General features: G+C 43.4%; 7 protein-coding genes and 1 pseudogene across 7 annotated transcripts; 4 read left to right on the forward strand and 4 right to left on the reverse strand.

Moving 5' to 3' along the window:
• Positions 1-1451: 1451 nt before the first annotated feature.
• LOC106911356 (uncharacterized) lies at positions 1452-4204 on the reverse strand. The gene is made up of 2 exons (XM_014978139.2): positions 3872-4204; positions 1452-2928 (listed from the first exon to the last, which is right to left on the reverse strand). The coding sequence occupies exons 1-2, from the start codon at positions 4038-4040 to the stop codon at positions 1970-1972; spliced, it is 1128 nt and encodes a 375-aa protein (XP_014833625.2). The 5' UTR covers positions 4041-4204; the 3' UTR covers positions 1452-1969.
• A 2241-nt stretch (positions 4205-6445) lies between these two features.
• Positions 6446-7568, forward strand: LOC106911352 (histone H1 pseudogene; annotated as a pseudogene).
• A 437-nt stretch (positions 7569-8005) lies between these two features.
• On the forward strand, positions 8006-8626 carry LOC148152542 (histone H3). Its single transcript, XM_088003069.1, has one exon. The coding sequence runs from the start codon at positions 8039-8041 to the stop codon at positions 8447-8449; it is 411 nt and encodes a 136-aa protein (XP_087859195.1). The 5' UTR covers positions 8006-8038; the 3' UTR covers positions 8450-8626.
• Positions 8627-9259: 633 nt separating this feature from the next.
• On the reverse strand, positions 9260-9817 carry LOC148152543 (histone H2B 1/2-like). Its single transcript, XM_088003072.1, has one exon. The coding sequence runs from the start codon at positions 9775-9777 to the stop codon at positions 9403-9405; it is 375 nt and encodes a 124-aa protein (XP_087859198.1). The 5' UTR covers positions 9778-9817; the 3' UTR covers positions 9260-9402.
• A 1558-nt stretch (positions 9818-11375) lies between these two features.
• On the reverse strand, positions 11376-11763 carry LOC148152544 (histone H4). The gene has a single exon (XM_088003071.1). The coding sequence runs from the start codon at positions 11719-11721 to the stop codon at positions 11410-11412; it is 312 nt and encodes a 103-aa protein (XP_087859197.1). The 5' UTR covers positions 11722-11763; the 3' UTR covers positions 11376-11409.
• Positions 11764-12202: 439 nt separating this feature from the next.
• Positions 12203-13278, reverse strand: LOC148152545 (histone H2A-like). Its single transcript, XM_088003070.1, has one exon. It carries the CDS (start codon positions 13230-13232, stop codon positions 12846-12848), a length of 387 nt encoding a protein of 128 aa, XP_087859196.1. The 5' UTR covers positions 13233-13278; the 3' UTR covers positions 12203-12845.
• Positions 13279-19286: 6008 nt separating this feature from the next.
• Positions 19287-20370, forward strand: LOC106911351 (histone H2A-like). The gene has a single exon (XM_014978133.2). It carries the CDS (start codon positions 19341-19343, stop codon positions 19725-19727), a length of 387 nt encoding a protein of 128 aa, XP_014833619.1. The 5' UTR covers positions 19287-19340; the 3' UTR covers positions 19728-20370.
• Positions 20371-20803: 433 nt separating this feature from the next.
• Positions 20804-21197, forward strand: LOC106911354 (histone H4). The gene has a single exon (XM_014978136.2). It carries the CDS (start codon positions 20852-20854, stop codon positions 21161-21163), a length of 312 nt encoding a protein of 103 aa, XP_014833622.2. The 5' UTR covers positions 20804-20851; the 3' UTR covers positions 21164-21197.
• The last annotated feature ends 1504 nt before the right edge of the window (positions 21198-22701 follow it).

Genomic DNA, 22701 nt, shown 5'->3' on the forward strand with positions numbered 1-22701 from the left:
AGCATGAAAAAACTGAACTACTAATTTATCTAATAAAAACTAAACTAAAGCTAAATATTTAACTCATAGAAACTAGCAAACACACTCTAAAACTTAAGTTTAAGTAAGAATTTAACAAAACAAGTCACAACAAACCAAGGTATAATGAAAAATCCAAAACTATTGTAAACCTATTTGAAGGTAAAAATGAACTTGAAAAAGGTCAAGAGCAACAGAAAGTCCATTTGGAGTCGGACTGGTTGCTTTAAGGAACAAATCCCCACGGTGCAAATTTTAGCTGAGTCTTAAATCAAAATGTGACACAAAGCAACTTGAACTCTGACAACATATTTCTCCAGAAAACTAAAAATAGAAGAAGAAATTCAGGTTCAGCCACAGAAGATGAACATTTAAAACCCTCAGAGCATTTTCTCTCCTGATTTTTTTAGGATCCAGAAAGTTTCCACGTGTCTGTTTGGGAGGCAGCATGTCGACTGGAGCCATCCGTCATGATCAAAGTCCAATCTACATCCTGTGGCCACGAGTCGAAGGCAGAGACTGAAAGAACGAGATTAGGGAGAGAAGAGGCAGAACGGCTTCCTGATAAGGTGAGGCAGTCAGTCATCTGTGAATGGTTCAGAGTAAAGTTGCTGCTCCTCTGCACTGAAATGAACTAAATAATGAGGATGGAGCATCATGTCTGAACTCCTGCAAAGTGGAACATTTAAGGTATGAGATCCTGCTGCCCCGAAACTGAGGTTTGACTTGTTTAAAAAATGTCTTTTTAAAAAAAGTTTCAGGCATCATCAAGATGCTTTTCAGCTAATGTGGGGCATCCATTGTTCTGTCTTTGGTCCGATTATTGTTAAATAATGAACTTTGACCTCTTTTTCTGGGTTCTACCAAACTTTTCTCATCTGCATTTATGTTGTATTTTTACTTTATATTTAACAAATTTTGATTTCATAACCCAACAGAAAAACTGCAGCCTCACTCAAGTATCTACTATTTAATGCTTTAAGTGAGAAAAATATGAGACAGAGTCGCCCTCTTGTGGTCAAAGCCAAGAATGATAAAAACAAATCAAACATCAAATCTCAAACTGTTTGTGTTCTCCATTTTAATATTTACATCAGGATTAAATTGGATTTTTTGCAAATATTAGAGAGAAGTATGAGGAAACTGCAGGAGAAATTGACCCAGTTTCAGCTCAATTCATCACTTCTCTGCCAGGGTTTATTGCCTCTTTTTGATCAAATCATCAATAAAATATCAAAGATTAAATTATTATTTCTTGGTTTTCTCCTTGTATTGCCTCTGAAGCAGATTTTAGTTTTCAACATTCTTGAGCAATAAACAACTGAAGTCATAAACTAAAGCAAATTCAGTGGAAGTTAAGTAGAATTACTGTCTGCAAATTTAAGCAATATATATATTAAACTCCATCTCAGTAAAGAGAAAACAAACTGATGTTGAAAGTATTTCTTTTATTTTGCATCATTAATATACAGGAAGTAGACTCCTGTAATTCCCAAAGTCAGGGTCACAAATTACCAGAAATCATTTTAAAATAATTTAAGACATAATTGTTAGATTATTAGTTCTTAGGATTTAATAAGAATGAAACTGAAAATGTTTGTTTACTAATATCTCCTGGACAACTTCAGTAAAAAAACAAAACAAAAAAACAAACATTGTATTTAATTATATATGTATATAAAGTTCAATATCAATCTGGAAAAAGAAAAGAAAATACAGATAAATCTTAGGAAAACCATCCCAGTTCACAAATGGGACTGAATCTCATTATTAGAGGATTATTCTATTAATGATTCTTTATAAACCCAGTAAAGATTTACCTCCAGGTTATAAATCCTCAGATCGGCTGCTTCACTGGTGGTGAAAACAAAGAAACATGTTTTTATGGCGATATTGGCCCAAAGTTTTTGTTTCTGATCCAAACCTTCTCAACAAAGCGACCGCAGCTTGTCTATGTCTGCGACGTCTCACCTGTGTGAGTTTTGGTGTGAGCTCTCAGTTCGGTGGTGCTGCTGAATTTTTTCCCACACGTGTCGCAGTCGAACGGTTTCTCCCCGGTGTGCCTCCTCACGTGATCCTTCATCTGGTGCAGGCGGATGAATCTCTTCCCGCAGTGCTCGCAGGCGTGAGGTTTGCCGCCCGTGTGCGACATCATGTGTCGTTTCAGCTTCGAGGCGTTGACGAACTTGTTGCCGCACAAGCGGCAGACGTACGGCCGCTCGCCCGAGTGCGCCCTCCGGTGGCACAGCAGGGTGTTGCTGTGTTTGAACTTCTCGCCGCAGATTTTGCAGGCGTGCGGTTTCTCGTCCGTGTGGATGGTCACGTGCCTCCTGAAAGCCGACGGGTCGGCCATGCTCTTTCCGCAGACGTTGCAGAGGTACAGCTTCTTGTCGCCGTGGGTTCTCGTGTGGAGTTTAAGGTGGTCGCTTCGTCTGAACGTTTTCCCGCAAGTCTTGCAAGCGTGCGCCTTCGTCCCGGCGTGGGTTCTCATGTGGACTTCCAAAGACAGACGGAGCCGGAAGATCTGTCCACAGCTTTTGCAGGAAAGCGGCTTCCTGCCCGTGTGAGTCCTCATGTGGCGATCCAAACCGAGCTTCGTTAGAGCCTGGCCACAAATGTCGCAGAAGCTCGCCTTCGCCCTGCAGAGGTTCTTCTTCCTGGAGGCGTCGGGTTTCAGAGACTCTGGATCAGACCGACTCTCCACACTCTTCAGCTGTACCTGCTGTCCCTGTTTGCTGGTGCAGGGCTCTTCCTGGTCTTCCTCCTTAATGGGTGTTGCCTCTGGATAATCCTCCTCCTCTTTAATAATCTTTTCATCAGAAGTGGAACTCCTCTCCTCGTTAGAAAGCTGCTCATCAGGCACAAGCTTCTCTTCTTCTTCTTCTTTAATGTCACGTTGTTCCCGAAGGTCTAAAAAAAGTGACAAGAAAATTCAGTCATTCAAGTATCTTCAAAGATTATTGTGCACAGCGATGCTGTGGGCAGGAAGGATTTCTAATAGCAGTCGGTCTTGCATTGATTGTGAGGAGGCCTCTGACTGAAGACTGTTGCTGTGTGACAGCCTCATGACCACCATGACACGCTAACAGCTCGACATCCAGGCAGCAGAGACGATATTCCACAGTAACAGGTCCTGGATCACATGATTAGCTGCTAGCATCTCTGCTAATCCACCTCCTTTGCTTTTGCAGTTCCTCTTTAAACAGGAGGATTGTGATCAAATTGACTTGTTTTGAGCTTTGTATCATTTCTTTGATCAAACCAAAACAGTTCAGCCTCAAAAAGAGGGAAAGTAGTTTCCAATGAGTGGAAAATGTTTGGGTGGCGGCAAAACTTTATTGAAGGTTAGCTAAAAAGTGAAGCTAATCATGGAAGAAAAGCTAATCTTCTAGGAAGATCTACATTAGCGTGCTGCTGTTTTTGTTTCGCTAATTCACTGTAGCTAGCGTTAGCGGTGCTGCTGAGGCCTTTTAGTGTGAAGCTGGTTTTTCTTTGTTTTTATTCTGATGCTGTTTAGACAATAGTTTGATGTTTTCCTGAGAATGTCCCAACACGCACACCGTACTCCTCAGCAACTCCCCAAGCAAGGTTAACGTGCAAGGAGGGATTGCAGAGAAATATGAAGGAGAAGGTGAGCTCTTATGGAGTTCCTTTCCGCTTCTGAAGGGAACCAAATGTTGTCAAAGCCACGTGATTTGTTGGTCACGATGAGAGGAATAAACACAGTGAAAGCCTTGCGGGTAAATGAATCTGTTCCCATTATGGAGCGGGAACAGATGACCTCAGCCCCGAAACCAACTAAATTCTGGTTTCAGTTCATCACCAAAGAACAGATGTGACATATTTTCCCTACCTGCTCTCTGCGCATCAAACTCGGACTTCATAACATCGATCATCTTCTGCTGAAGACGGCTCTGCTCCTCACACCGAACCACGGTGTCTTCACACGCAGAAAGCACTTCGTCCCCGGCCGCCGCCAGCCGCTGCGTCAGAAACTCCCTGAAGCCGCGAAGAGCCGCCATGACGGCCGCAAAAGACGCAAAACAAGCCGCAAAGCTAAGCTAACTGTCTGCAGACAAGCGAACAGCAGCCCCAAACCGATGTTCGCATTGTTTCTCTGTCGGTTCTACTGATTCTTCTTCTTCTGAACAGTGAACCTCATGGCGCCCTGCCGCCACCAACTGGTGAGGAGGGGTATTGTCTTTGTCAGGCCAGTAAGAGCGCTGCGAAAATAATGCAAGAAAAAGCTGATTTATTTGGTAATTGAATTGAAACAAATATTTAAAAAAAAGTTGATGTGTTGATCAATGTCATGTCGCTGATATTGTTCAACGTTTATTTCTGATTATTCAGAAATAAACGTTAATAGAGACCCAAACATTAGTTAATGAACAAAGTTAACTAATGTTAACTTTAGTTAACATTAGTTAACTAAAGTTATAATAGAGACCCAAACATTAGTTAATGAACAAAGGATTTATAAAAATTCTTGTAAAAATGATACATTTTGATCCACAGAATGACCAGCTGTAAAACGGACAGTCACAAAGGTTACTTGGTAAAGATGGTTGTTCATAAAGTAAAATATTAAATAAAAACATTTATTGATCCCAAAGGAAAAGTAGATTTTGTTGTAACTCATATTATTCAAGTTTCATAAAGATTTATTTTGTAAACGTTGATGGTCATGGGCAGGAAAGATCTCCTTCAGCAGGAACTGTATTTTAATCAGGAAGGCAAAATCGCCTCATGTTGATTTATTTGGTACTTGAAATCAAAAATGAAAGAAAAAACACTGGTTAATCTCACAGAGACTGATGTAGTTCAAAGTTTATTTCTGTTTATTTAAATTATTCTGGCATAGCCAAAATGTAGATATCAAAAATTAGAATAGCAAATAATTGTTTTATTCTAGTAAAGTGATGTATATTAATTTTAAGCATCACCTCCAGGATCCACAGTCGTCCCCCGAACAGAAAAGCCTCATTTATGGACTTGTCGATCCAAGTGGCTGCTTCTGATGACCAACAGATACTGGAAATAAACGGATGAAGTAGCAGCAGCAGAACCGCTGCTACCGCTGGTGGCATCAGCATGATGATGCCACCAGCATGGTGGTGGCATCATCATGCTGTGGAAATGCCTTTGAGCGGCGGTACGTCCTGGAAGGTTTCCGAAGGCAAAGGGACGTTGATGCAGAACAACTTCAGCAAATCCTGTAAACAAACTGTTAGAACGACGGAGGAGATTTAATAAGGCATCGACTCCAAGAGCTGCAGAAATAAGTTCACAGACAACCGGGCAGATAGTCTGGAGAGGCCAAAGCAACACAGAGGTCAAAGTCTGAGACGTAAGAAAAATATATTCAGCATATTGACGATTTTTGTCTAAAAAAACCAAACGATGCTGTCCACATGTGCACTAAGAAAAGCAGCTAAAAGGATGGAATGCACCTTTATGTGAATGTTAAAGAAAAGTCACTAATTAAACATGAGCTTTAAAAAAAATCCCACTTAAGCAGAATAAAATAAAAATGCACAAAGTTTTAGTTTTAACGGTTAAAGAAACATGATCAAATCAATAAATGTAAAAATCTGTGCGCAATAGCAAGACCAAAAAAGAAAACTCTGGGAAAACAAATAAAAGTGATGACCTAAAAATAAACAATTTCCAAAAAAAGGGTTAGGGTTAGGGTTGAATTATAGATGGACTGTTTTGTTTTAGCGAGTGAAGGTGATCAATCAGATCACAGACAAAGGAAAGCTAAGCAGTAAGATCACTCAGTTGTTTTTATTTGGTATTTAGGAAGAGCAAAGACTGATGTATTATATTTGTGAATCAGAAAGCGGTTTGAGTCCGCAGTCAGTCCTCCGTGTTGACCAAATGTGTGAAGGAAGAGAGGACCGCTCCGGAGAAATGAGCCCTGACCGGCTTATTCACCGACAGCGTCCGTGTGTTTACTGGCAGCAAAAAGCTCGCCCGTAGCGATCCAACAAATGGCTGTAGCGCGATATTTTCACCTGTACTACGCTCCAACATGCCTCTGCTAACGGAAATAACAGATTTATAGTTTGTGTGAAGCGATTTTATGTATTTTAGGAGACGAAATGTGTAGAAAACCCGGCGCTCGCTGCTGCAAATCACAGCGTGTGTGACAGGTCCGAAGGGTCCTGGGAGGAAAAGAGAAAGTCCTGCGAACCAAACCAGGGGTTAGTGTTCAGACAGGAGGGTTTTCTTCCGGTTACCTTAAGATTTACGTGCCAAGGGTTGAATTAGTTTGTGATTTTGATCGTAAAACGAAGCGGAGAAAACACAAGTGTGGCCATGTTTGAGGCAGCAGCAGAGCGCGCGGGCTGAGTTGTCTCTTCACGGTTCTCATGGATGTTATAAGTGCCGCCTCCTGCTCTGAGCCGGACACGTTGAGAGGAAGATTGAGTGAGAAAGATGGCAGAAGAAGCTCCAGCAGCGGTGAAAGCCCCGGCGAAAGCTCCGAAGAAGAAGTCCGCTCCCCGGGCCAAGAAGGACGGACCCAGCCTGTCCAAGCTGATCGTGGCCGCCGTGGCCGACTCGAAGGAGCGCAAGGGAGTTTCTCTGGCGGCGCTGAAGAAGGTGCTGGCCGGGAAGGGCGTGGATGTGGCCAAGGCCAACAAGCGCATCAACACGGCCGTCACCAAGCTGGTGACCGGAGGAACCCTGAGCCAGACGAAAGGCACCGGGGCCTCCGGCTCGTTCAAGCTCGCCAAGAAGGAGCCCAAAGCGGCCAAGCCGGCCAAGAAGGTGGTGAAGAAGAAGGCTCCGGCCAAGGCCAAGAAGCCCGCCGCCAAGAAGGCCAGCACCCCCAAGAAACCCGCCGCCAAGAAAGCGGCGGCAGCGGCCAAGAAGTCCCCGAAGAAGGCCCCGGCCAAGAAAGCCGCCGCGGCCGCCAAAAAGGTGCCCAAGAAGAGCCCCAAGAAGGCCGCCGCCGCCGCCAAGAAGCCGAAGGCCGCCAAGAAGCCCGCGGCCAAGAAAGCGCCAGCCAAAAAGCCCGCAGCCAAGAAGGCCAAGAAGTAAACATCTGCCCCCAACACTGCTTCGCGCACCAAAGGCTCTTTTCAGAGCCACCACCTCCACGCATTAAGGCATCGTTCCTCACGCTGTGAAGTTACTCCATGCTGCACTTGGAACAATGTTGTATAGAAATAGCAATGTTACAAATAGGTGACGATGTTAAAAGTAAGTAACAATGTAACAAAATTTATCCAACATTGTTACATTTTGGTAGCAAATTTGTAACATTTCTCACTGGGTTCAACTGCTTACAATGTTGCATTTTACTCTATCGCAACTCAATCCCGTTCAACTAGTGGGATTTTTACCTCCAAACGATTTTACTCTTGATTGCAAAAAAAAAAAAAAAAAAAAAAAATCTGTTTTCATTCAGCTGACGGTAACATGCACGATGAAATTATGATTCATCCCATGGATCAGCACCACAGTGAACAGTTTTCATTAAATTATTGCTTTTAATTTATTTTTTAAAGAGAAGCATGTAAAGTACTGATACAATCACATTACTGAGCCCGTCTTCATTTATATTCATTTCTTAGCTGTTGGCCAGATCACTGAACCTTTTGAAATGAAAAGAACTGATTTAATTTTCACAGACATGATTCTGGATCCGTTTTACTGAGATTGTGCACATATATTATATAATGATTGATGTCCTCAATCATTTTAATACTGAGCATTGCAGTTAAAAAGCAAAGCATTTTGTAATAAGGATCCGTCGGTCGAAAATCCAACTTTGTTTTCCCTGAAACTGTAAACGCCTCCTCTTTTGTTAGTTAGATTTCCATGGCGCTTTATTTTGAAATTTCAAATCTAACCAATAGCCGAGTCCGCTGCGTTTCACTACGTCAGCAATGTGAGCCAATCAGAAGCTCCCTCGCGCCCCCAGCGTCCTTATAAAGCCCCGCCGCCCGACTGGAGCATTCACCCGTTCACCAGTGCAAAACGTGAAGCAGAAAAGCGAGTAAGCGCTATGGCCCGAACCAAGCAGACCGCCCGTAAGTCCACCGGAGGGAAGGCGCCCAGGAAGCAGCTGGCCACCAAGGCCGCCCGCAAGAGCGCCCCGGCCACCGGCGGAGTGAAGAAGCCTCACCGCTACAGGCCCGGTACCGTGGCTCTGCGAGAGATCCGCCGCTACCAGAAATCCACCGAGCTGCTCATCCGCAAGCTGCCCTTCCAGCGCCTGGTGCGAGAGATCGCCCAGGACTTCAAGACCGACCTGCGCTTCCAGAGCTCCGCCGTCATGGCTCTGCAGGAGGCCAGCGAGGCCTACCTGGTGGGTCTCTTCGAGGACACCAACCTGTGCGCCATCCACGCCAAGAGGGTCACCATCATGCCCAAAGACATCCAGCTGGCCCGCCGCATCCGCGGAGAGAGGGCTTAAACACTCGCCCGGCCTCCACACGGAACCAACGGCTCTTTTAAGAGCCACCGACGTGCCGATAAGGACAAACTTCCTGCTTTGTACTGAAGACATTTAGCCGAAGCCGTCTACGCACACCAACATGATGCACTCCAACACATTTAGACACTTCAGTAAAACATTTACAGCACTATATCCGACAGGGGAAACGAGCCTCCTCTGTAATAAACGAGAACACGAATCGCTGCAATTACTGCCACCTACTGGCGCTGTTGAGCAATCACTGCTGTTAAAATACGGCAATTATCCACTCGGACTGAAGAAGAAACTCTCCTTCATTCATTAGGAAAGCAGAATTGATTTAACCGCCTAATTCAGCTGCTTGCTTCACTCTACGTCACTTCTTTAAAAGACACAAACCCGCCCACTTTAAAAATCTGCATTTCATTTTTATAAACAAACTCAACAATAAGGCAAGGAGAACTTCACTAAAACCTTGCAAATAAGCCAAGCTGCGGCATTTTCAGGACTAAATGTCGTTATACCTGGACTGAAACACTGGCTTCAGCATGGATATCACATTATTTAACATGACAGTAGGAAGACTACAAAAACATTGATTTCAACATATGTAGAACTGGACCAACATCTGGAGATCTTTCATTTAGGGTGGATTTAAAAAGCGCCAAGATCTAAGAAATTACCTAAGGAAATATTTACAAAGCTTAACATCACTGGAGTTATAAAGCTCTCCAGGTTAAAATCTGATGTATAAAATCAGTCTGTTCACCTTCAGGAAACCTGCTATGCACACGAAGTAGGGCAAAACACTAAGGGCTTAAGCCTTTTATTTTAGACAGTTAAAGAGAAATGAACACAAGCAAAGGTTCCGATCAGACAGACAGGCTTTTCTCTTAGGTCCATTTGTGTGGCCCTTAAAAGGGCCGTTGTTGTGTTGGTGGCAAGCGGCAGGTTTACTTGGAGCTGGTGTACTTGGTGACCGCCTTGGTGCCCTCAGACACGGCGTGCTTGGCCAGCTCACCGGGAAGCAGGAGGCGCACGGCCGTCTGGATCTCCCTGGAGGTGATGGTGGAGCGCTTGTTGTAGTGAGCCAGGCGGGACGCCTCGGAGGCGATGCGCTCGAAGATGTCGTTGACGAACGAGTTCATGATGCTCATGGCCTTGGACGAGATGCCGGTGTCGGGGTGGACCTGCTTCAGCACCTTGTAGACGTAGATGGCGTAGCTCTCCTTCCTGGTCTTTCTCTTCTTCTTGCCTCCTTTGCCGGCCGTCTTGGTCACGGCTTTCTTGGAGCCCTTCTTGGGCGCAGACTTGGCGGGTTCGGGCATCCTCACGGCTTCCTGGGAAACAGGGACAGCGAATGAAGTGCGCAGGCGCAGGGACGCTTCTTATGCAGGCTGCACGCTAATCTCACTGTGCCGTCGCCTCGATCTCATTGGCTCAGCTCGTCACGCGCTCCAAGCGGCCGTTGGCTGTCGCGTCTCCGCTGTCTGAGCCCTGCTTCGGCTTCTCCGGTTCACGACTTCATCACCGGCCGCTTTCTACCCGTCATTGCCGACCTGGGGACTCAAATGCTTCAACTCGCTTACGGCTGTATTTGTATTCTCGCTCGTCTCTGATATAAAACAGAGCTGAAATATTTAAACATCACCGGATAACGACATCTGAAAGCACTTGATCTCTTCCTAAAGTCACATTTTTCTCTTACTGATGGCTCACAGTTGGCTTTGACGTGGTCACAGCACTACGCCAAACTAAAACACAACCAAAAGTTCACCGAGACAGTGACATGGTAAATTAAAGTCATAAAAAAATATATATAAAACGTCCACTGGCTAATCCAAGACTTTACAAATAATCTCAAGCAGCCTCTTGACTTAAACTGGCCTTTTAGGCCTCCAGCTTGTCTCAAATCATGCATGATGCGATATAAAACACATAAACTACATTTATGGCAAATAAACACATTAGAAGACAAACGGATGAACCCATGTGTGGTTATATTTAGTCATGTTCAGATGCAAATATGATGTTAATGAAGCTTTTGTAGAGGGTTGGTTATAATGACGTCAGGTGAGTTTATTGAACAGGTTAGTTTATTTCTCAAGAATTTCACGAGGGGCTGGAGAAGGCTCCAGGAAATCATGCAGGCGCAGACAGAGAATACAAAATCTGTTAGAGCTCGAGGCCGGGGGGCCAAATCTGGCCCGCCACAGCTTTTTATGTGGCCCTTTAGGCTCCAGGTTACATCAATGAGTCCCTCCAGTTTTTCACAAATCTGCAAAATCCACACAAAATCAACAGATCCCCACATGTCCTGATTTTTAATGAAAATTCTTCTTGAAATTGTCTGAAAACACTGGGTTTAACCCTTGTGCGTGCGAGGACTGAGGCAAATGATACAAGTTTTATGTGTGTGGGGGGTCGGTTGGGCCCCATTTCTGGACACAAGGGTTAAGTGACTGCTGCCCCTCAGCCCTACTTGATGTCAAGCCATTGTCCGTGACCAATATGGCGAGTAATAACAGTTACATTTAAGCATCATATATTAGCAAAAACAAACCGCAGGCATTCACAAAATCCTGGACGGGCTGGTCAGTGTGAAGAGATGTTCAATATTTGTTTTGAAGAAAATGACACAAACAGCCTTCATTGATATTTTAACAGCTTAGTGTTTTTTTTTGTTTTTTTTTACATTCTGGCACAACCGGCCCTTTAAGAACGTTCAGGTTTTTGATACGACCCGAAATGAAAAGCCCCTGCATCGGATCAGTCCGTTTAGAACACGACATCTGACAGCAATAAGTGTACAAACAGGTCGGCGTCATAGTTCCACCACATCTGATTATTTCAAGTGTTGTCAATAGACCAGTGTAAAATGGAGGAAGCATGTCTTGAGAAGTGTGGGTGGCTCTTAAAAGAGCCGTTGTTTGTTTTGTTTGTTTGTGGTCGGGTCAGATTTAGCCTCCGAAGCCGTACAGGGTGCGGCCCTGCCTCTTCAGGGCGTACACCACGTCCATGGCGGTCACCGTCTTCCTCTTGGCGTGCTCCGTGTACGTCACGGCGTCACGGATCACGTTCTCCAGGAACACCTTCAGCACGCCGCGGGTCTCCTCGTAGATCAGGCCGGAGATACGCTTGACTCCGCCGCGGCGAGCCAGGCGGCGGATGGCGGGCTTGGTGATGCCCTGGATGTTATCGCGGAGGACTTTACGGTGCCGCTTGGCGCCGCCCTTCCCGAGTCCCTTGCCTCCCTTTCCACGGCCACTCATGATTCTCTCGTTGTGCGTCGATGACGATACACTGACCCCGGAAGGCTGAGCGTCCGGATTTAAATACATGTCGCGGACCTAAGTGACGACAGTCGACCAGACACGTTTCTACTTCCGCCTCAAGTTGCCAACTTCCAGCGGACACATTTCCGCTCAGAGAATTGGATTGGAAAATAAAACACCGTCAAACTAGGAAGTACCTGCGGAGTTGTCACGTCTCAAAGTCTCCTCGTGATTTCATGTGGAAATAAAAGCAACATAGAAACAAAACAAAAATTAATTTGACCGCAATAAATCCCAATTGTCTGTTTTCCTCTCATGAATCAACCAACAGTTCCAACCGTCTCAAAATTATTAGGAACCGTCCAGTAAAATTACTGCATTTTGCCTACTTTGCTAATTTCAAAAGACGGCCACAAGTTTGCTTCTTCAAACATGTTGAAAAAGCATACTGCTCAAAAAAATAAAGGGAACATTTCACTTTAATTTTGTGTGTGGCTCCAAATCCAGGCCTCCATTGGTTAACAAATTTGATTTCCATTGATGATTTTTGTGTGATTTTGTTGTCGGCACATTCAACTTTGTACAGAACAAAGTATTCAATGAGAATATGTCATTCATTCAGATCTAGGATGTGTTATTTGAGTGTTCCCTTTATTTTTTTGAGCAGTGTACATAACTTGCTAAAATTATAACGTGAATTTCTAACGGTCACGCTGGTATTTTGGGCTTCCTTTACTCATTTTCCTCAGGTGTTTGTGTACATGCAAAAGCTTATTGACGAGCAGCAGATTCTTCTCCAAGAACCACTTAAAGGATCTGGATCTGGTGCTTCCGGATGTTGCCGGACTGATTTTCTAAAGGCGGCACAGAGCAACGGAACCAGAGTTATAACTGAAGGTCTGTTAGATTTGTGAGAGGCACTTAGTAATTTCATGTTTATTCCCTTTTAAGGTCAGTCAGCTTTCCCTCGGTTTTCTCAACTTCAGATGTCCGGTGTTTACCGGGTTTCAACCCATCTCAGACCTTATACATTTTAAGTGAATTCTAGAAACTTTGACCCTTCAGACGGAAGTAGGTGGCTCTTAAAAGAGCCGTTGGGTTGTCGCTCGGGCTGCGGACGTTTACTTGGCCTTGGCCGGCTTCTCGGTCTTCTTGGGCAGCAGGACAGCCTGGATGTTGGGGAGGACGCCTCCCTGAGCGATGGTCACGCCGCCCAGCAGCTTGTTGAGCTCCTCGTCGTTGCGCACGGCCAGCTGCAGGTGGCGGGGGATGATCCTGGTCTTCTTGTTGTCGCGGGCGGCGTTCCCGGCCAGCTCCAGGATCTCAGCGGTCAGGTACTCCAGAACCGCAGCCAGGTACACCGGAGCTCCGGCACCGACGCGCTCGGCGTAGTTCCCCTTGCGCAGCAGCCTGTGAACACGGCCCACGGGGAACTGGAGCCCCGCACGGGACGAGCGGGTCTTGGCCTTAGCTCTGGCCTTGCCACCGGTCTTTCCGCGTCCAGACATCTTGTTTCGATCAAATACACTTTCGCTCTCACCAAACAGGAGGAAAGAATGCGTCAGAACAGGAGCGTCGGGGATTTATACCTGCCATCTCTTCACTGATTGGTCGCACTTCAGCACAAACGTAATCCTCCAATCAGAACAGCGCGCGTCAAGCTCTCACAGTAGACACAACACTTCCGCTCACCGCCGGATGGGGCCTACAAAATAAAACCCCGACGCCTGGCGGCCTAAGTGATGCTTACGGAGCACAAAATGGCTGAGATAAAATAATATTTGCATGATTTACTGATAGACAAATAATTAATCTTCATGCTTAAAAACGACAATAATAATAATATTAAAAATAAAGATAAACTAGAAACTTTATAGTTCTGTTAGACATGCAAAGCAAGTAAATTACAGTATTATGGAAAAAGTTGATAATCACTCTACAAAATTTAAAAGTGTAGAAACAATGTGGAAACAACTAAATTGTGGCTTTTTAATATCTGTAGAAAAACACTTCAATGCTCTCAAACTCTTTAGCTGAAGGAGGTTTAGATGCTTTGATATTTACTGTCGTTAATCTAATATTAATCATTAATTGGATTAAGAGATTTCTAAACAATCAAAACTCCATGTGGAATATTTTCCCAAATCTTCGGTTCAGTAAACTCGTCGCTCTAAATGTTTTATTGTGTTGTCGATTCTCAGTTGTAAAACTTCCAGTCAAGTTAGTTCAATTTCATCAGCAGGTTCTATGTTGGCATTTTCTATATAAACACAACTACTGTTGTCATTACTGCATGACATGGAACAATGTTTATATAATACATAAAAACAAATGATTGTTTCTTCATAAATGGGTTGATAATAATAGTAATTTGATAATCAGTTACTCACCAGTAATGGTGAGTGGTATTGTGAGAGGGGAAATACTATCTAAGGAGTTGTTTGGTGGAAAAAAGACATTGGCGCCTCGGCGAAGACTTTGGCTTTGCACTAAGTCAACCTGACCGAATTCTTTCCTTCCATTTGCGTGCAAAGCGCAAATGGAGCCAGAATTTACTAGAAAGGATGTCTGTTTGTGCAAGATAAAATCAACAATTTGAGATAAATTGTGCTATTCAGCAATTCTGAAATGGAGCAGATGTTGAATTCGTGAGGTCCAAAATATTTTAAAGGTCGCCCAATACACACTCAGTATAAAGCGTGCCAGAATCTTTCTGCAAAACAACAGTAGCACGCCATTGGTTGAAACTTTCCAACACACTGATGAAGATGGAAAAGTATAAAACAGGTCGAGATTAAGACTTCGGGGAGATTTTTGTGACAAGAAATGACGATGAAGATTTTGTACTGAACTGAAGAAACTGTAACGAGGTATCCATGGTTGTGTAATAAATCTCCGGCTCGTCTATGGCCTAGCAGCAAGAACTACGTCTCTGTACGTTATTTCTTTTACTTAGATATTTAAGAGTATAGCCACCTTTCAAATCCTCAATAGTATATAAGCATTTCATTAACAATAATGACATAGATATATCTAAAAATAATTTTAATTGGTCATTAAATCGGTTCTTCATAGTTTACATTGTTTAGCATAAAACATCTAAACGATCTAAACCTTCCTGACTCCATTTCAATCGAAGGAACAAATATAATGCAACAGAAATTTACAAACAGGTTTATCAGAACTAAACAGCACGGAGACGGCCCTTGTAAAAGTGTTCAATGATAGCCATATAAATACAGACTGTGGGAGAACCACAGTGCTGGTTCTGTTGGACCTCAGTGCAGCTTTCGACACTGTTGACCAGGACATTTTATTGAATCGACTGGAGAGGTGGATTGGACTCTCCGCTCCAGTGATCAACTGGTTTGAGTCTTACATAAAGAACAGGGATTTCTTTGTTTCAATCGGGAACTTCTCATCAGAGAGGTCAAAGGTCACATGTGGGGTACCCCAAGGTTCAATCCTAGGGCCCCTTCTTTTCAATATTTATATGCTCCCACTGGCTCAGGTTATAACAGGAAATAAGATCAGCTACCATAACTAACATAACACAGCTCTACATCACGATGTCACCAGGTGACCTTTGACCCCATCCAATCACTGAACAGATGCTTAGAACAGATAAATGTGTGGATGAGCCAAAACTTTCTCCAGCTGAACAGAAACAAAACTGAAGTTATTATCTTTGGACCTAAAGAGGAGCGATCTAGAATCAATGCGCAGCTTCAGTTTTTACAACTGAAAACCAGCGATCAGCCCGAAACCTGGGAGTAGTGATGACCTCTGACCTGAACCTTCAGAGCCACATTAAGACAGTCACAAAGTCGGCCTTCTGTCACCTGAAGAACATTTCCAGGATTAGAGGACTGATGTCTCAGCGTGATCTAGAGAAACTCATCCATGCGTTTATCTTTAGCCGCATTGATTAATGCAACAGCGTCTTCACAGGTCTGACTAATAAATCAATCATCCAGCTGCAGCTGATCCAGAAGCTGCTGCTGCTGATCTCACTAAAAGCAGGAAGATAGAGCACATAACACCAATTTTAAAGTCCCTACACTGGCTCCCTGTAGCTCAGAGGATAGGCTTTAAAATACTGTTAGTTTATAAATCACTGAATGGTTTAGCACCACAATACATTAAAGATCTATTATTGCTGTACCAACCGTCTAGACCCCTCAGATCTTCTGGTTCTGGTCTGCTCTGCATCCCCAGAACCAGAACCAAACGAGGAGAAGCAGCATTCAGCTTCTATGCACCACAGATTTGGAACAAACTTCCAGAAAACTGTAAAAAAGCTGAAACACTGAGAGCCGTTAAATCTCAACTTGAAACCATCTGGTTAGAGCTGCTTATGGCGACATAAGGGTTGGAGTGCGGGTTTTGATGTCTTCAATGTTTCTAATGTTTTTATCTTTACTTTTTAAATATTTATTAATTTATTTTTATTTCTCTTTCTCACTGTTTATGCTGTGTTTAGTTTTTTAATAATGTACAGCCCCCCCCCCCCCCTGAGAGTCGCGGGTACTGTCCCCTACTCATAGCCCTATTTGGGTTAGAGTCCCTTGAGTAAAATGTGGGTTAGAGTCCCACTTAAATGACGTTTAACTAAAGTCCTACGGGGTTTAGAGTCCCAGCTGACGGTGTTTCAACTAAAAACCTAGAGGTTGGAGTCCTGGTCAAACGAAATTTTGACTAAAGTCCCAGAGGGTTAGAGTCCCAGATAAGGATGGGGTGCGGGTGTCGTCCCCCCTGGTTGAAAAGGGGTGCAGGTTTTAATGTTTTTATCTTTTTTAATATTTTTTTTTCAAAATCTCTTTCTCTTTCTTACTGTTTATTCAATGTGACATACTGTTTTTTAATTATGTAAAGCACTTTGAAATGCCTTCCTGCTGAAATGTGCTATACAAATAAAATTTCATTGATTGATTTAACTTTTTTTTTTTTTTTACTTTATTCATTGTACTTTGACAATTGCAAAACCTTAAGATCCACACTGTCAATGTCTGTGATTGTTTCTTTTTTTTATATAATATTGTGATATTTATCTTTGTGTGAAAGATCCTCTATGTATGTCAATGCTATTTGTTTTGAAATAAAGATTAAAAAAATTCCAACGCTGCAGTGGGACTTCCAATAAAATACTGCCACCTTGTGGCCTTTTTCTTTGACGGCATGAAATGTAATAAATACAACTAAATATTCCTTTATTACCGTATTATCCTGCTTCATTAACCGAATAGATCTGAATTATTACATTGAGAGATTTCTTGTTAAATCAATCAGAATAAACCAAAAATGTTTAAGGTACAATAGGATTCTTATTTGTCAAAAATAATATAAAAATAAGGTGTCATATATTTTTCCAAGTCAGTTTTTCTGAGTTGTCTTATTTTAATTTACCTCAAGAAGCTGCAGCAAACTAATTTAACCTAATCCTCAATAATATCAGTGACGTCATTAGTGAAGGTTATGACAGTAATTTACCTCCAGTTGTCTTTGCTCTTACTTTATTTGTTTTAAAGAGCAAATGTTGTTGGAACATTTACTAATTTCACTGAATATTTTATCTAACAAAGTGATCCGTAATTATTTTTCCAAAGTTTAGCTGAACTGATGCTAAAACCTGATTCTTGTTTAAGAGTGTGTTACATAACAGATTCAGATTTATTACAATCCCGAATGGGAGATTAATGAATATAAATAGTTTCATATCATAAATACTCTGAGGCCAGAGGGTTGGATCAGATGGGATTTTACTGGAAAACAGAAACCAAGCGCTTTGCTCCTCTGGTTTGTCCTGAATGCGTAATTAGAGCAAATCTCAAGTTATCCTTTGAACATATTTTATAATACTTTTCAAAAAGCACCGGAATGTATGACTTACCACAGCAGAGCGCGAAACAAACCGGGGACTTTCCGGTTTCCTAACATATTTACAGCCAACCAGAAGAGGGCGCTAAAACACACTCATCACATTATAACTACGATACATATTTTAGCAGGAATTTAGCTATATTTATAATACTCTTTGCATAAACACGCATAAAAACTAAGAACGTATGAAAAGCTAAAAAGTAAAAACAATAAAAAAGACATCAAATATAAATCAATACATGATCTGTACAGAAATGTTATCATTTTCGACTGACAACAAAAATCATAATCAACCAACAGCCCGGCATGAGGCGCTTCCCTTATTGTAACATGTTACATAGTAGAATGATTACTTATGAGTTAGTTAATAATGAGGCTGGTTCGACTGGTGGAGGGAGAGATAAACACACAGACAACCACACAGCGCAAAATTATTGAAGTGTATTAAATATTTATAACAATACACACAAAGAAGTACTTTAAATAGTCCATGAAATACCAGAAATGCTTTTTTCCCCCTCCTTTATCAAAGGCAACATTTAACCGTTCAGCTGATGGAGGTGAGAGGAATGATGGGAACGGATCCAAATTCAGTTTGGTTCCGTGCAGAGTGAGGATGAGGAGAATACCTCCGACCAGACTGGAAGGAGCTGCAGGGATGTGACGGTTCTTTTGGTTCAGTGGGTGGTTAGCTCGTCTGGTCCACAGGGAAACAGGCATCAGAACTGGAATCCAGATCAGGAATCAGGATCTGGAGCAGGAACAGAACGATGGCCTGTGTAAAACAGACCAGTTCCCACTTAGCAAAGCGCGTTACCAGGTGAAGCTTTTTTTTTTTTTTCCAGTCACACATCAGACCGGGAGTCTCCCACCGAACCGGTGAGCAGCAGCCGTACGGCTGATCATGTGACAGGAAAACCGCGTGAGGACTGGCTCACTGAATGGTCTTTGTTCTCGTTTGATTTATTTTTGTGCTTAAAAGAAATTAAGAAAATTAGGTCTTTCTAAAATAATTATTTAAGCTTATGAAATAAATAAAATAAATGAATCTAAAAGAAATGGTAAAAAAAAATCCCTGCATTGTCCTGCATTAAAAAGAAAAAATGCTTTACGAACACAAAAAAGTTTGTAGCTGTTAGTTTTTATACTGAGGACTGGAACTGGAAATCAGCTTGTAAAACTGTCAGAATGTCTTTAGCTTTTCTGTTTATTAAACAGTTCTGTAAGTGTATATTGTTCAAATCCTAAGATCTTATTAAATATACATGTATTACTCTGCTAAATGCATTTCCTAACCTAATATTAAGATTTCCAAAACAACAGAGGATTAAAATGGTCAGCACAGATTCAATAAATGATCTATAAAATAAGATCATCATTGACCTGAAGCCTGAAGCTTTCTTAATGAAAACAATTTTTATTTAATTATTGGTCACATCATAAATACAGGAGAATATATGCAAATATTATTTTATCTCAGCCATTTTGTGCTCCGTAAGCATCACTTAGGCCGCCAGGCGTCGGGGTTTTATTTTGTAGGCCCCATCCGGCGGTGAGCGGAAGTGTTGTGTCTACTGTGAGAGCTTGACGCGCGCTGTTCTGATTGGAGGATTACGTTTGTGCTGAAGTGCGACCAATCAGTGAAGAGATGGCAGGTATAAATCCCCGACGCTCCTGTTCTGACGCATTCTTTCCTCCTGTTTGGTGAGAGCGAAAGTGTATTTGATCGAAACAAGATGTCTGGACGCGGAAAGACCGGTGGCAAGGCCAGAGCTAAGGCCAAGACCCGCTCGTCCCGTGCGGGGCTCCAGTTCCCCGTGGGCCGTGTTCACAGGCTGCTGCGCAAGGGGAACTACGCCGAGCGCGTCGGTGCCGGAGCTCCGGTGTACCTGGCTGCGGTTCTGGAGTACCTGACCGCTGAGATCCTGGAGCTGGCCGGGAACGCCGCCCGCGACAACAAGAAGACCAGGATCATCCCCCGCCACCTGCAGCTGGCCGTGCGCAACGACGAGGAGCTCAACAAGCTGCTGGGCGGCGTGACCATCGCTCAGGGAGGCGTCCTCCCCAACATCCAGGCTGTCCTGCTGCCCAAGAAGACCGAGAAGCCGGCCAAGGCCAAGTAAACGTCCGCAGCCCGAGCGACAACCCAACGGCTCTTTTAAGAGCCACCTACTTCCGTCTGAAGGGTCAAAGTTTCTAGAATTCACTTAAAATGTATAAGGTCTGAGATGGGTTGAAACCCGGTAAACACCGGACATCTGAAGTTGAGAAAACCGAGGGAAAGCTGACTGACCTTAAAAGGGAATAAACATGAAATTACTAAGTGCCTCTCACAAATCTAACAGACCTTCAGTTATAACTCTGGTTCCGTTGCTCTGTGCCGCCTTTAGAAAATCAGTCCGGCAACATCCGGAAGCACCAGATCCAGATCCTTTAAGTGGTTCTTGGAGAAGAATCTGCTGCTCGTCAATAAGCTTTTGCATGTACACAAACACCTGAGGAAAATGAGTAAAGGAAGCCCAAAATACCAGCGTGACCGTTAGAAATTCACGTTATAATTTTAGCAAGTTATGTACACTGCTCAAAAAAATAAAGGGAACACTCAAATAACACATCCTAGATCTGAATGAATGACATATTCTCATTGAATACTTTGTTCTGTACAAAGTTGAATGTGCCGACAACAAAATCACACAAAAATCATCAATGGAAATCAAATTTGTTAACCAATGGAGGCCTGGATTTGGAGCCACACACAAAATTAAAGTGAAATGTTCCCTTTATTTTTTTGAGCAGTATGCTTTTTCAACATGTTTGAAGAAGCAAACTTGTGGCCGTCTTTTGAAATTAGCAAAGTAGGCAAAATGCAGTAATTTTACTGGACGGTTCCTAATAATTTTGAGACGGTTGGAACTGTTGGTTGATTCATGAGAGGAAAACAGACAATTGGGATTTATTGCGGTCAAATTAATTTTTGTTTTGTTTCTATGTTGCTTTTATTTCCACATGAAATCACGAGGAGACTTTGAGACGTGACAACTCCGCAGGTACTTCCTAGTTTGACGGTGTTTTATTTTCCAATCCAATTCTCTGAGCGGAAATGTGTCCGCTGGAAGTTGGCAACTTGAGGCGGAAGTAGAAACGTGTCTGGTCGACTGTCGTCACTTAGGTCCGCGACATGTATTTAAATCCGGACGCTCAGCCTTCCGGGGTCAGTGTATCGTCATCGACGCACAACGAGAGAATCATGAGTGGCCGTGGAAAGGGAGGCAAGGGACTCGGGAAGGGCGGCGCCAAGCGGCACCGTAAAGTCCTCCGCGATAACATCCAGGGCATCACCAAGCCCGCCATCCGCCGCCTGGCTCGCCGCGGCGGAGTCAAGCGTATCTCCGGCCTGATCTACGAGGAGACCCGCGGCGTGCTGAAGGTGTTCCTGGAGAACGTGATCCGTGACGCCGTGACGTACACGGAGCACGCCAAGAGGAAGACGGTGACCGCCATGGACGTGGTGTACGCCCTGAAGAGGCAGGGCCGCACCCTGTACGGCTTCGGAGGCTAAATCTGACCCGACCACAAACAAACAAAACAAACAACGGCTCTTTTAAGAGCCACCCACACTTCTCAAGACATGCTTCCTCCATTTTACACTGGTCTATTGACAACACTTGAAATAATCAGATGTGGTGGAACTATGACGCCGACCTGTTTGTACACTTATTGCTGTCAGATGTCGTGTTCTAAACGGACTGATCCGATGCAGGGGCTTTTCATTTCGGGTCGTATCAAAAACCTGAACGTTCTTAAAGGGCCGGTTGTGCCAGAATGTAAAAAAAAACAAAAAAAAACACTAAGCTGTTAAAATATCAATGAAGGCTGTTTGTGTCATTTTCTTCAAAACAAATATTGAACATCTCTTCACACTGACCAGCCCGTCCAGGATTTTGTGAATGCCTGCGGTTTGTTTTTGCTAATATATGATGCTTAAATGTAACTGTTATTACTCGCCATATTGGTCACGGACAATGGCTTGACATCAAGTAGGGCTGAGGGGCAGCAGTCACTTAACCCTTGTGTCCAGAAATGGGGCCCAACCGACCCCCCACACACATAAAACTTGTATCATTTGCCTCAGTCCTCGCACGCACAAGGGTTAAACCCAGTGTTTTCAGACAATTTCAAGAAGAATTTTCATTAAAAATCAGGACATGTGGGGATCTGTTGATTTTGTGTGGATTTTGCAGATTTGTGAAAAACTGGAGGGACTCATTGATGTAACCTGGAGCCTAAAGGGCCACATAAAAAGCTGTGGCGGGCCAGATTTGGCCCCCCGGCCTCGAGCTCTAACAGATTTTGTATTCTCTGTCTGCGCCTGCATGATTTCCTGGAGCCTTCTCCAGCCCCTCGTGAAATTCTTGAGAAATAAACTAACCTGTTCAATAAACTCACCTGACGTCATTATAACCAACCCTCTACAAAAGCTTCATTAACATCATATTTGCATCTGAACATGACTAAATATAACCACACATGGGTTCATCCGTTTGTCTTCTAATGTGTTTATTTGCCATAAATGTAGTTTATGTGTTTTATATCGCATCATGCATGATTTGAGACAAGCTGGAGGCCTAAAAGGCCAGTTTAAGTCAAGAGGCTGCTTGAGATTATTTGTAAAGTCTTGGATTAGCCAGTGGACGTTTTATATATATTTTTTTATGACTTTAATTTACCATGTCACTGTCTCGGTGAACTTTTGGTTGTGTTTTAGTTTGGCGTAGTGCTGTGACCACGTCAAAGCCAACTGTGAGCCATCAGTAAGAGAAAAATGTGACTTTAGGAAGAGATCAAGTGCTTTCAGATGTCGTTATCCGGTGATGTTTAAATATTTCAGCTCTGTTTTATATCAGAGACGAGCGAGAATACAAATACAGCCGTAAGCGAGTTGAAGCATTTGAGTCCCCAGGTCGGCAATGACGGGTAGAAAGCGGCCGGTGATGAAGTCGTGAACCGGAGAAGCCGAAGCAGGGCTCAGACAGCGGAGACGCGACAGCCAACGGCCGCTTGGAGCGCGTGACGAGCTGAGCCAATGAGATCGAGGCG

The sequence above is a fragment of the Poecilia mexicana genome, unplaced genomic scaffold (assembly GCF_051168715.1).
Source record: "Poecilia mexicana isolate PSO_F unplaced genomic scaffold, ASM5116871v1 scaffold_23, whole genome shotgun sequence".
Taxonomy (NCBI): Eukaryota; Metazoa; Chordata; class Actinopteri; order Cyprinodontiformes; family Poeciliidae; genus Poecilia; species Poecilia mexicana.

Excerpts from the sequence above, each read along its gene's own strand:
- LOC106911356 (XM_014978139.2), bottom strand. The coding sequence starts at position 4,040 with ATGGCGGCTCTTCGCGGCTTCAGGGAGTTTCTGACGCAGCGGCTGGCG. Across the intron at positions 2,929-3,871 it reads GTTTGATGCGCAGAGAGCAG|ACCTTCGGGAACAACGTGAC; the intron begins GTAGGGAAAATA and ends CACTTTTTTTAG.
- LOC148152544 (XM_088003071.1), bottom strand. The coding sequence starts at position 11,721 with ATGAGTGGCCGTGGAAAGGGAGGCAAGGGACTCGGGAAGGGCGGCGCC.
- LOC148152543 (XM_088003072.1), bottom strand. The coding sequence starts at position 9,777 with ATGCCCGAACCCGCCAAGTCTGCGCCCAAGAAGGGCTCCAAGAAAGCC.
- LOC106911351 (XM_014978133.2), top strand. The coding sequence starts at position 19,341 with ATGTCTGGACGCGGAAAGACCGGTGGCAAGGCCAGAGCTAAGGCCAAG.
- LOC148152545 (XM_088003070.1), bottom strand. The coding sequence starts at position 13,232 with ATGTCTGGACGCGGAAAGACCGGTGGCAAGGCCAGAGCTAAGGCCAAG.
- LOC106911354 (XM_014978136.2), top strand. The coding sequence starts at position 20,852 with ATGAGTGGCCGTGGAAAGGGAGGCAAGGGACTCGGGAAGGGCGGCGCC.
- LOC148152542 (XM_088003069.1), top strand. The coding sequence starts at position 8,039 with ATGGCCCGAACCAAGCAGACCGCCCGTAAGTCCACCGGAGGGAAGGCG.